This window comes from Trichomycterus rosablanca, chromosome 10 (genome assembly GCF_030014385.1).
Source record: "Trichomycterus rosablanca isolate fTriRos1 chromosome 10, fTriRos1.hap1, whole genome shotgun sequence".
NCBI lineage: Eukaryota > Metazoa > Chordata > Actinopteri > Siluriformes > Trichomycteridae > Trichomycterus > Trichomycterus rosablanca.
The window spans coordinates 4,262,084-4,275,416 of record NC_085997.1 but is presented as its reverse complement, the minus strand read 5'-3'; the positions used below and the strand labels follow the sequence as shown (position 1 = coordinate 4,275,416).

Below are 13,333 nucleotides of genomic sequence, written 5' to 3'. Positions count from 1 at the left end.
TTAGTTCAGGATCATCTGCTTCGACTGACTAAAACTTTTAGCTCCACAGAGCGAGTCCGACTCGGTTACCGCTCTGTGGTAATAGCAGTTTAATTAAGCCTGAGCTTTTAAAGGTAAGACAGGTACTCGCGCGCCCCACAGGTTGAAAACCCCTGCTCTAGGGTGCCCTTTAGGTAAGGGTGAAGGACATGAAGGGCTTTAAAAGTAAGCAGAATTGTTTTGGGTATTGGAAGCCAATGCAGCTGGTGGAGGATGGGAGTAATGTGGGCTGACCGTTTAGTAGAATTGAGGACTCTGGCTGCTGAGTTTTGGATGAGCTAAAGCCGGTTTACCAGTTTTGCAGACCCATCGGTCTACAAAACCCAGGAACTGTAGCGCTACTAAGCCCTGGAACTTTGAAGATCAGTGCGGTGCTGAGTCATTATCTTCACTTCTTTTACATAGAAACCATTGCCCCCTTTTTAAAAATTTTCTACGGTTTCTATTCTTCAGACCAACTCAAAATTGTTCCATTCATCACTTACTTTCTTTTCATTTCTGTTTGTTTAAACTTTAGGGAGAAAATCGTTGGAATTTCGGCCGTGTGTTTGTTAATTTATGGACTGAATAGCTGGATTGTGGCTGTGGTTCTGCTTAGCGCTTTCTTCCTTTAGCTGTAGTTAGATAGGCAAGAGAATCTCAGCAGAGGAGTCGACTCACTGACTCCTTCCCCCACTTTTGGCCAACATAATAGAGCATTTGTCTATAATGCTTCACAGCCAAGTATCCAATGCAGCTCCTTCTTCTTCTTAAAAAAAATGTAAATAAACATAATCTTATTCTTGAAATCTGCACGCAGACACGATCGGCTACGTCTGGGTGGGGTGTGACCGTGGCATCGCATTGGATTATGGATTGGTGTCCTTTCCAGCATGGTAGAACATGAATGAAGTGAAATTTACTGTGTCCCAAGCAGAACACTGGCTCTCCAACACCCAAAACTCTCACTTTGAGTGACTCCTCAACTGGAACGTCGACGACTGAATCCAAGTTCATCTCTTCCCGCTCAAAACAAACAAACAAACAAAAAAAGTTGGACCTTTTGTAATCTGTTTGACCTCTCACTATTTTCTTTCCTTTTTTCTTTTTTCTTCTTTTGGGTTCATGTACTGTCTCCCCCTCCTCAGTCATCACCCATGAGCGTGGTAATTATGCACTTCTGCCATTTTTGCTGTGGTTTTTAGCTTTGTGTCCACTCTGTTCAGGTCCTGAGCCCTCCACGTGTCCCATATGTAATCAGTCGATCATATGATCTTTTCCTTGTTCTTTTTTTTGTCCGGCCCCAGACTCGAACCCTTTTGGTAACCCGTAGCCCTTAATTATAGGCACCTGTTACTCCCGTGTTTATTTTGTAGCACAGTGCTGGTACCAGAGCCGGTGGCTGACGTTTGTACCACAGTGGTGTTCCACACAGTATTATGATACACTCGTACTATCACCACACACCATCATGATACACTCGTACAAGCATCACACACCATCATGATACACTCATACCAGCATCACACACCATCATGATACACTCGTACCAGCACCACACACCATCATGATACACCCGTACCAGCACCACACACCATTATAATACACTCGTACCAGTACGACACACCATCATGAAACACTCATACCAGTACAACACACCATCATGATACACTCGTACAAGCATCACACACCATCATGATACACGTACCAGTACAACACACCATCATGATACACTCGTGCCAGCATCACACACCATCATGATACACTCGTGCCAGCATCACACACCATCATGATACACTCATACCAGCATGGCACATCCTACCATAATACACTGGTGCTGGAACCACACATGGCATCATGATACACTCATACCAGCACCACACACCATCATGATACACTCATACCAGTACAACACACCATCATGATACACTCGTACCAGCATCACACACCATCATGATACACTCATACCAGCATGGCACATCCTACCATAATACACTGGTGCTGGAACCACACATGGCATCATGATACACTCATACCAGCACCACACACCATCATGATACACTCGTACCAGCACCACACACCATCATGATACACCATCATGATCACCATCATGATACACCATCATGATACAAACCAGCACCACACACCATCATGATACACTCGTACCAGCACCACACACCATCATGATACACTCGCACCAGCATGGTACATCCTACCATAATACACTGGTACTAGAACCATACATGGCATCATGATACACTCATACAACACCACACTAACACGCACTACCGTGATACAATCATACTAGAAACACACACACCATAATGATACGCTCATACAACACCACACACACACATACACTCACTACCGTGATACACTCATACTAGAAACACACACACACACACAACATAATAATACACTCATACAACACAACACACACACACATACACTCACTACCATGATACACTCATACTAGAAACACACACACACAACATAATGATACACACTCATATTTTGTCTCACTCAGTAGGTTAAAGGTAGCGCAGTTACAAGTTGCATAGCAACCAATAAGCTATAGTCTATATACTTACAAAGCGTACCTGACGAAATGGCCAGTTAGCATATTTAGAAGTCCTATTAAATGCACAGGAATACCGCCGGCTCTGGCCCCAGCACCAGCCCAGTGTTAGTGGAAGAGGGGTGTTAGATAACTGCCCTGCCATAGACCTGTAGCCAATCACGCCCTTGTTTTTGCCTCCCTCTCAGGATTTGCACAGTTTCTGGCACGCTCGATGTAAGAGCAGTTAGGTGTTTTGTAGTTTTCCTCTCCCCACACCCTCGTCATGTCCTCGTATCTGGTCTCCGCTCTCTGCCGCATTGGCTGCGTGTGTCAGTGCTCTGGTGGTCTCTGTAACCTCTCTGTGCTGCGTCTCTCTGGACTCATGGCTTTCTGGCTGCACCGATGTGGCGCCTCGACCGGCGGCTCTCGTCCCTCACCGAAAAACCTTTTTCTCCTCCTATTACTTCTTCTCTTCGATGCTCTAGGATGTTCAGTGGCTTCCGTGACCTACGTCGTTGTTCTGATCCGATCTGATCCATTTGCTTTAGGTTCCAGGCCTCCTCCGCATTTGTTTTGTGATATTCGTTTTGAGTTGGTTCGTTTTTTTATTTGGTTTTTATTCTACTTTTGGTGTCTCATCGCACTTCTTCATAGTTTCTCTTCATCCATGTTTTCGTTCTGTGGTTTCGTTTTCCAACACACTTCCAGAAGTGCAGTTGTACATTGTAACAGTAACCAGAATGATAGACCAGAGGAAGTCAAACCAAATCAAACGTTTATCCACAGGACAATGTGATTATAATAACATAGTTGTGCTGAGTGAGTGAGTTTTAATCTTAGCTCTGCTACCGGTCGGCTGGGTGCCCCAAGCAGGCACAATCGGCAGTGCCTGCAGCAGACAAAATTGGCCTTTAGTCTGCTCGGTAGGAAAAGAGGTGCCTGTACAAAACTGGAGGACTCTTCAAGTGCACGGCCGGTCTGTGACAGGCATATATACCCTCCCCAGCAACTGAAGACTAATTGGCTATGCTAAATTGGGAGACAATGCATAAATAAATGAGCGACTAAATAATGGTTTAGACAATAGATACCTTACCTTATGTATAGTCCATCACCCTGGACCTATATGCTGTTCCAACTGTAGCTTGTAAAGTTTTGCACTGGAGCTACTATTTAAATCCAAGCTACACGAACCGACATTCATAATTACATAGAGCAAACATAATGAATGAAAACAGCACAGAATCCATAAAAGAGTTCTGAGACAAAAACCAAATCAAGTGTCCAGAAGCTTATCATGTTCATCGTCAAACCTAGACAAACAGCATCAGTGAAAAGAAATGCTGGTCAGTAAAACTAATGCTAGTAATAGGTTATTTCATTTATAACCTAAATCCAAACACAATATTTATGTTTATTAAGGATATTCAAAGCAGTTGATGTCCAAATCCCTAGGCTTGTGGCTAAGGTTAGGGTTTGAGGTTAGGGTTTAAGGTTAGGGTTTGGGCTTAGGATTTGGGGTTAGGGTTTGGGGTTTGGTGTTAGAGATAGGGTTTAAGGTTAGTGTTTGGGGTTAAGGTTAGGGTTTGGGCTTAGGGTTTGAGGTTAGGGTTAGGATTTGGGGTTGGGGTTAGTATTTGGGGTTAGAGTTAAGATTTAGGGTTAGGGTTTGAGGTTAGGGTTTGGTGTTAGAGATTTGGGTTTGGGGTTATGGTTTAGGGTTAGGGTTTGGGGTTAGGGTTTGGGGTTAGAGTTAGGATTTGAGGTTAGGGTTTGGGGTTAGGGTTTTGGGGTTAGGGTTTGGGGTTATGGTTAGGGTTTGGGGTTAGGGTTAGGGTTAGGGTTTAGGGAAATGTAAATGTAAATGTAATGTAAATGTAAAGGAAGCCAAAGGATTCCTTCAAACTACAATCATGCCAGTTGTACAGCAAGCAATCTGTAAAAGATAGGACAGGTGATATCAGCTAACAAACATCACAGTAGCTTCAGTGCAAAACAAACAAGAAGCTAACCTTTGGGTAAGTTAAAACTGCGACTTAGATTTATTTTATTTACTGCCGTATAAGATGTTAGTTTTATGTCTTGTTGCCTGGTAACTCTGATGTAGACATGCTTAGTCGTATTTGTAAGGCTTCTGTTCTGGTTTATCATTGGATAAAAAATAAAAAGCCTGAAAGTGCGTCATGCAACTCAATCGTTAATCAGTAAACATCCTTTTTTTGGCAAAGAATGAAAATGATTCAATTAATTTAATGCTTTTATGACACAGATTGCTGTTGTAAGCACTTTCAGGCTCATTTACAGCAGTGTAATTGTAGTCGTGAAATGACGTAGACTCGTGTTCAGACTCGTGTTCATGGTTGACCGAAGGATATACTGTGATCAGGCTCATGTATGAATGGTGCCCTCATGTTCATCAACCATGGGAATCCTTCCGCATGGTTTACGCAGCATTTTAGCCCAGCAGTGCCTTTACAGATGTTATCCTGCCAGGTTATAGATCACATGCTAATTTATATATATAATCTACACACTTAAACATCTGTCTGCATTTATGAAATTCTATTAATTGAATATCTATTGATTCTGACTGTTACTTTCTTCATGTGGGTAGCAGTGTCGCCTCACAGCAAGACGGTCCTGGGTTCAATCCTCAGGTGGGGCGGTCTGGGTCCTTTTTGTGTGGAGTTTGCATGTTCTCTCTGTGTCTGTGTGGGTTTCCTCCCACAGTCCAAAGACACACAAGTGAGGTGAATTCGAGATACAAAATTGTCCATGACTGTGATTGATATTAAACTTGAACTGATGGATCTTGTGTATGATATGGAGTGTATGACACAATGTACAGTAGAGTGACGGTCAGCTTACCTAACGGCTTAGCCGGCAGCAGGTCCGACAATCTCATTCCTCTGAAAGGCACGGGAACAAAATGCTGCCAATTCTCTCCCATTCCCCATAGTGTATTACCCACTCTGATAGCCACTAGTGTTTCCCATCAGTGTGTGTGTGTGTGTGTGTGAGGGCCGTGTTGGACCCATGTGCCTCTGTCACGCGTCGCTGTGCCGCATGGCTTTTTCATGACCGCTCTAACACCTGCTTTGGTTCGGCCGCGCAGGCGAAAAGGTGATGCAGGATGACGAGTTCACCTGCGACCTCTTTCGGTTCCTGCAGCTGCTTTGTGAAGGACACAACTCAGGTGAGGAACCGCAAGCTACAAATGATCCTACATGTTTTACTGTATTGACCAGTTTGTTTATTTCTGAATCACATCAATTCAAAAATTAGATGGGGTGTCCCAATACTTTCATCCATAAAATGTGTGTGTATGTTGTTTATATTAATTGTGTTACGAAACAGATTTCCAGAACTACCTGAGAACACAAACTGGAAACAACACAACCGTCAACATTATCATCTCCACCGTGGATTATCTGCTTCGAGTACAGGTGAGCGATGAATGCTAAGTTGTCACATGTGTGTGTTACTTGTGTCGTATAAATATCAGGTGACACAGAGGCCAAACACCCTCATTCATTCATGTTTCTGTGCTTTCTGTCACGTTCCATTAAAGTCACATGTGTCAAACTCAAGGCCCGTGAGTTTATCGTACATAAACTACATCTCCCACAATGCATGTCGATTTCGTGACCCGCGAAGCGTCCGCATCCCGCCACTAGATTGCAGTGTTTCCACATCAGCGTTTAACTGAGGCGAGTTTTCCAACAAGTGATGTTGAAAAATATCTACAAATATTGATGCAGACTGAAGGCAATTTAATTAATTTAATGTAGACCCACGACAGTTGTTTTTTTGGCATCTCCAGCCTTGAGCATTGGCATTGCCACCACACCAGCACACCACAGCAAAAAAACATTTTTTTTTGGGGGGGGGGGGGGCACATTCAATCCCCACCACCACCAAGTTACCACTGTTGGGCCCTTAAACAAGACCCTGATATCTCAATTGGTGCTTAGCTTAGGACAGACTGTGATTTTAATGAAAGATAGAAAAGTGAATATAAGGCCGCGTCGACAGCATTTCGACACCAAACACAGAGCTAGGTATGCTAATTTTAGCCTCCAAGAAAAACAACAAATGGTTCGAAAATTGTGTTGTGATATGGTGTATAAAGTAGTTACATTTATACAGCCATACCCTAACTCTCATGTGGCCCTCTGTGAAGACGAGTTTGACACCTTGTGCTTGTGTGGCTGTAGTCAACCACTGACTAATTCTGGATTTGATCTCCTCAGGAGTCAATCAGCGATTTCTACTGGTATTATTCCGGAAAGGACGTGATTGACGAGCAAGGTCAGCGCAATTTCTCCAAGGCCATCAACGTGGCAAAACAGGTCTTCAATACACTCACAGAGTATATTCAGGTACAGTATTCTGTTGTCATATATGATTCTATAACGGTGTCTAATGTGTCCTTCGTGAAATATCTCGAACTAAAAACTCTCACCATCAGTCATTATCAGCCAAATTAAAGGCTTAATAGGACAAACCGCTTGTTTACGGTCCTGCTGCAGCATTTTTTATTCACTTTTGAGTTATTTTGAAGTGAACTAGGTGAGCGTTTTACATAATTTAGTTCCACTTCAGCTTCAGATCAGATCTAATGACCATATATTTTCCATTCAGGTTTCTAATAGAGAGCAGAATTCAGGCTTCTATCAATAATGGCAAGTCACTCAAGACCATGTTTCGATTCATAAGATGAGATTCGATTCCTTTATTGATCCCCATGGGGGAAATTCAAGTGTTATAGCAGCTCCAGTACAGTGTACAGTAAATAGAGTAATAAAGTAAAATAGAATAAAAAAAAAAAATAAAAAAAAATACTAACAATGAAATGCGATTACTATTGCACAGCAGTATGACAATTACAACCATATAATTAAACACTATATATTATAGAGTCCAGTGCTGGGAAAAGGGGGGTGGGGTTGTCTTGAGTTATTGTACGGGGGGGGGGGGGGGGTCGTCAGTGTGAAGACAGCCTGTGTATTCTGTTATTGTTATGCAGTCCGATGGCAGTTGCCACTAAAGCACGTCTGAAGCGCTCCGTCTTGCTCTTCAGTGGTATTAGACTATGACTAAAAGAACTTGAGAAGGATTATCCAGGATGGCCCTAATATTGTCCTTTGTTCTCCTCTCACATACTACCTACTGTCCAGCTGTAGACCCACAACAGAACTGGCTTTTCTCACCAGCTTATTTAGTTTATTGGCATCTCCAGCCTTGATGCCACCACCCCAGCACACCCCAGCAAAACAAAAGTGGGGCGCATGCAATCCCCACCATCACAAAGTTACCAATGTTGGAGCAAGACCTTTATGTATATCTGCAAATGGGTTCTATTTCCTATCTTAAATATTCTACGGTGAAATGAGTCCAGGTCGTACGGAGTTTCAGCTTATTGCTAATGACTCTCATTCTCATCAGGTGGTGGAATAATGAGAAACTCATTAAACCTGTTGTGATTTGGTACAGGGTCCCTGCACCGGGAACCAGCAGAGCCTGGCGCACAGTCGCCTGTGGGACGCCGTGGTTGGTTTCCTTCATGTTTTTGCACATATGCAGATGAAGCTCTCACAGGTAGGGATCAGACAGTGAAACATCAGAACCGTGACTGATTTATTATGTCTTCATTACTTCTAATGTAATCAGATGTTCTGCAAATACAAATACACAGTGTAGCCAAAAGTATGTGGACACCTGACGTGAAGATGTTGGACTTCCTATTCTGAAACCATAGACATTCATATGGAGCTGTTGCCAATGGGTGTAACTAAAACCCCCAAACCTAATGATTAGAATAGGTGTCTACATACCTTTGCCCATATAGTGCATATAGTCCTGAGGAAATTTAACACTCAGATTCAATCAAATGATGCTTTTAGTGACGAAAGAAAAAACACGTAAGAAAAAAATAGTGCCAGTGCTTACGATGGTGCTGTGTTGTAGGATTCGAGCCAGATTGAGCTGTTGAAGGAGCTTATGGACCTGCAGAAGGACATGGTTGTAATGCTGCTCTCCATGTTAGAGGGTAAGTATGCCTACTCCTACTGGTCAGTCCAAATCCTACTGGTCGGTTCGAGAAACCAGCATGGGTGGTGGAAGAATACAGAAAGATTAGTGGGGTTTTCCATGCGAGTAAAAATCCACCTGCTAATTGCTCTCCTTGGTTAAGTGTTCACAGCCCTCTTGAAGAAGGTTACCTTCTGCAGTGCTATCGGCCAGTCAAGCTCCCCACACAGACATCATTTCCAGGACCAAAGCCTTGAGATGGATTGGCAGGGTATTTGCTTTGTGCCAAGTGTTTACTGTTCAAATGAACAGCACAGTGGCTTGGTGGGTAGCACTGTCACCTCACAGCAAGAACATCCTGGAATCGAGTCCTTTTAGGGTGGAGAACGTGTTTGTATGTTTTTAATGTGTCCATGTGGGTTGCCAGTTAGTGCTACTAGAAATACCCCGAAGTATGAGTTAGTGGTGAGCGTGTCCTGTGATAATCTGGCAACCTGTACAGGGTGTTTCCTACCTTTCTTTCAGTGAATTGGACCCACCATGACCCAGAACAGAAAGAAGCATGGGTAATACATTTGCTCCACTTGCAAAGTCGGGCTCGTTATAGACACAATTAGCAATGTCTGAGGGAGGAAAGGTCGAATAGGGAGTTACCTCCTTGCTGCAGCAAGACTGGGACCTACTGTATGGTAAAAGCAGAGGAAAACAAAGAACACAATGTGCTCCTCCATGCTTGTTAAAGCTCTCTGTGAGAATTTTCCACTGTCTGGTGAAAAGAAGTGACTCATGACCTACAGGTAGAAAGAAATTTAAACATACTCATTGTTGACCAATAACATGTTCTCCTCTCAGGAAACGTGGTAAACGGCACCATTGGGAAGCAGATGGTGGACATGTTGGTGGAATCCTCCAATAACGTGGAGATGATCTTGAAGTTCTTCGATATGTTCCTCAAGCTGAAAGACCTCACCTCCTCGGACGCCTTCAAAGAACACGACCCGGACGGGAAAGGCGTCATCTCCAAAAGAGACTTCCACAAGGCCATGGAGAGCCACAAGCACTACACGCAGTCCGAGACCGAGTTCCTGCTGTCGTGCGCCGAGACGGACGAGAACGAGCTCCTGGACTACGAGGAGTTCGTGGAGCGCTTCCACGAGCCGGCCAAAGACATCGGCTTCAACGTGGCCGTGCTCCTCACCAACCTCTCGGAGCACATGCCTCACGACTCGCGCCTGCAGACCTTCCTGGAGCTGGCGGAGAGCGTGCTCAACTACTTCCAGCCGTACCTGGGCCGTATCGAGATCATGGGCAGCGCCAAGCGCATCGAGCGCGTGTACTTCGAGATCAGCGAGTCCAGCCGCACGCAGTGGGAGAAGCCGCAGGTCAAGGAGTCCAAGCGGCAGTTCATCTTCGACGTGGTCAACGAAGGGGGCGAGAAGGAGAAGATGGAGCTGTTCGTGAACTTCTGCGAGGACACCATCTTCGAGATGCAGCTGGCCGCGAAGATGTCCGACGCGGGGGAGCGGTCTGCAAGTAAAGAGGAGAGCGAGAGGGAGAAACCAGAGGAGGAGAGTCCAGACATGGGATTCTTCTCCGTCAGCACCGTGTGCACCGCCCTGCTCGCCCTCCGCTACAACATCATGCTTCTGATGAAGGTGAGGCGTCGTTAGCTTAGAAGGGCCATTCTACCGAATGAGCACAGCGGGATATTTTGCTAGCACACCAGCGCTGAGATTCTGAACTCCTCTGTTTGAAACTCGTTTCTGCTAGGGCGGAATGACCGGACTATGTGGGTGGGGTCTAGATCATTAGTGGTATAGATCATATAGTGGACCTTCAGTCTACTTATAGTCATATAGATCATATAGTGGACCTTCAGTGTACTTATAGTTGTATAGATCATGTAGTGGACCTTCAGTGTAGTTTTTTGCATCTCTTTCACTTCCAGGTTCTCTCCATGAAGAGCCTGAAGAAGCAGCTGAAGAAGGCCAAGAAGATGACTGTGAGGGACATGGTGACGGCACTGGCGGCGTTCTGCTTCAGCGTCCTCGCCGGCCTGCTGCACTTCGCCTTCAGCGTGGCCCGAGGTTTCTTCCGCATCATCTACAGCAGCTTCCTGGGAGGGGGCCTGGTGGAGGGAGCCAAGACCATGAAGGTGTCCGAGCTGCTGGCCAACATGCCCGACCCCACACAGGACGAGGTCAGAGGGGAGAGCGAGGAGCTGGAGAGGAAACCTGCAGAGAAAGCTTTACCTGAGGAAGACCTGGCGGACCTGGCCGTGGCTGCAGAGGACACTGACCTGCTGTCTGATATATTCGGGCTCGATTTGAGAAGAGAGGGAGGGCAGTACAAACTCATGCCTCATAACCCCAACGCCGGCCTGACCGAGCTGCTTAATACGCCCGTGCCATCACCGCCGACACCCTCACCCGAACTCCGCCGGAGACACACGGTAATAAAGACTTGATTTATGAGTGAGGTCAGTCACAGGTCTGAGGATGTGACTGACAGAGGTATGACTTGCCTAAATATAGCCTGATCTAGTCAGGAACAGTGGACAAAGTATCGGCCCCGCCCTGTATTTCTTTTTAATGTAGGCCAGACATGAACCTGCCCTTGTGCTTTAGATCTTTGGCTGTGTCCGAAATCGCATACTTCCATACTGAACAGTACGTGAGAGCAGTACGCCAGAGCTGGTAGTGTGTCCGAGTACGTAGTATTTATTAAGTGAAAAGTACCCGAATGACCTACTGCACGGGCAACAATTTTGACTGCGGTTCACTTATCTATCCCATAATTCCACTAAGGCAGAGTGCGCACTGCATCGATTTTAGTACGTACTGTTTAAGTGTGCGATTTCGGATGCAGCCTTTGTCTTGAACTCTTCTAGTTTGAATCTCAGCTCTGCTCCTGATTGGCTGGGCATCCAGGCACACAAAATTTGCCACTAGTCTGCTGGGTAGGAAAATACCCACTTAAAAAGGGGAGGGACACATAACTAAATCTATAGATCCACTATATCAGAGGTCTCCAACCCAATTTCAGGGACCGGCAGGGCAGGGGGATTTAAAATAGAAGAACTATAGAATGGAAAATCAGTGTGTATCCTGAGCTCTTTTCGCTGCAACGAGACGCTGCTCCCACCTAGTGGTGATTGGGGACAATAACACCTGAAGAGTGTTGGAAATTGAATTGCTCTTGTAGCGGTCTCTATTTATTTATTCTTTCTGTGCGGCCCGGTAATAAATGACCCACCAACCGGTACCTGTATGCGGCCCAGTGGTTTGGAACCACTGCATTATATGACCAAAGATTTGTGATTAACTGAACATCTCGAAACAACAAGCAATACTACATCGACTACTACTGCTAATAATAATAATGTAACAGCACCAAGTCTGCAACATTTTAAAGTGGGTTTGTCCTGAACGCTGATGTATGCTTAATGTAGTTTTGTTTGTCCTTTTAAGGCAAAAAGTTCATCATCAACAGATGAGAAAGACGGCACAGAGGAGACCAAGACCGTGTCCGAGAAAGCAGAGTGAGTCCGTAAATCATCTGTAGACTCATGGGTTATAAGTTCAGACCTCAGGTTTCTCTGAGCCCAGCTTCCTGTAACCCCCCCCCCCCCCCCCCCCCCCCCCCCCATCCTTTTCCCCCCTTCAGGTTATATAATAATAATAATGTAAAACACCATTATCACCATTATTACCACAGTGCTACAGATCAAACCTGTTTCTGTTTTGTTTTGGCTTTATCTTTTGGGTGTCGCCCGCAGAGGTGAAGACGGCGAGAAACATGAGAAGAAAAAAGAGGAGCAGAAGAAAAGGCTCAGACTCCACCGTTTTAAATCAGACGAGCCGGATCTTCAAGAGTCGGCATTCTGGAAGAAGATCATCGCCTACCAGCGCAAACTCCTCGTAAGTAGAGACGTAACAGGACCCTCGTCTCACATTTTGATTAGATTTAAATGAACGACTTTGCCAACTTTCCAATTAAATAAAATAATTAATGATTCTATTGTGGCATTGTTTCCGTTTTCTCAAAGTTTAGTCATATCCAGTTCCCCAGTTGTAGCTCCTCTACTGGTTCAGACCCTCCAACACATGTGCAGTAAATAACCACTTCTTTTCACCTGCATGAGTTGGGTTCACACAGGGATCAGTATCGCGTACAGAGAGTCACGCACTGATCCCCATTATTCACCGTCTCTGTGCAGCGCCATCGATCAGCCAGCAGAGGCCGTAATTGCAGCAGCAATGAGGAATCCCTTTGGCCCGCCAATCATGTCTGTGTAGGTGCAGAGCTGAGACTCAAACCCAGGGCAGTAGTAGTTTGGACCCAGTGTTTGGTCGCTGTCTGCAGCCGTATTTAGGGGTCAACCCCTCTCCACACAGACAATAGAACATGGATTGATTTATATGACACTTACGTTGATCAGCCATAACATTAAAACCACCTCCTTGTTTCTATACTCACTGTCCATTTTATCAGCTCCACTTACCATATAGAAGCACTTTGTAGTTCTACAAATACTGACTGTAGTCCATCTGTTTCTCTGCATGCTTTGTTAGCCCCCTTTCACCCTGTTCTTCAATGGTCAGGACCCCCACAGGACCACCACAGAGCAGGTATCATTTAGGTGGTGGATCATTCTCAGCACTGCACTGACACTGACACGGTGGTGGTGTGTTAGTGTGTGTTGTGCTGCTATGAGTGGAT

The 13,333-nt window shown here is 45.1% G+C and overlaps 1 protein-coding gene across 2 annotated transcripts in view; it reads left to right on the top strand.

The window, feature by feature from the left end:
* ryr2a (ryanodine receptor 2a (cardiac)) overlaps positions 1-13,333 on the top strand; it is a 206,236-nt gene that overhangs the window by 173,418 nt on the left and 19,485 nt on the right. For both annotated transcript variants that reach the window (XM_063002781.1, XM_063002780.1), the window contains 9 exons: positions 5,694-5,774; positions 5,936-6,024; positions 6,832-6,960; positions 8,075-8,179; positions 8,549-8,630; positions 9,464-10,266; positions 10,560-11,063; positions 12,082-12,152; positions 12,390-12,531. In XM_063002781.1, coding sequence (XP_062858851.1) covers positions 5,694-5,774; positions 5,936-6,024; positions 6,832-6,960; positions 8,075-8,179; positions 8,549-8,630; positions 9,464-10,266; positions 10,560-11,063; positions 12,082-12,152; positions 12,390-12,531 — 2,006 coding nt within the window. The remainder of the gene's footprint in view (positions 1-5,693; positions 5,775-5,935; positions 6,025-6,831; positions 6,961-8,074; positions 8,180-8,548; positions 8,631-9,463; positions 10,267-10,559; positions 11,064-12,081; positions 12,153-12,389; positions 12,532-13,333) is intronic.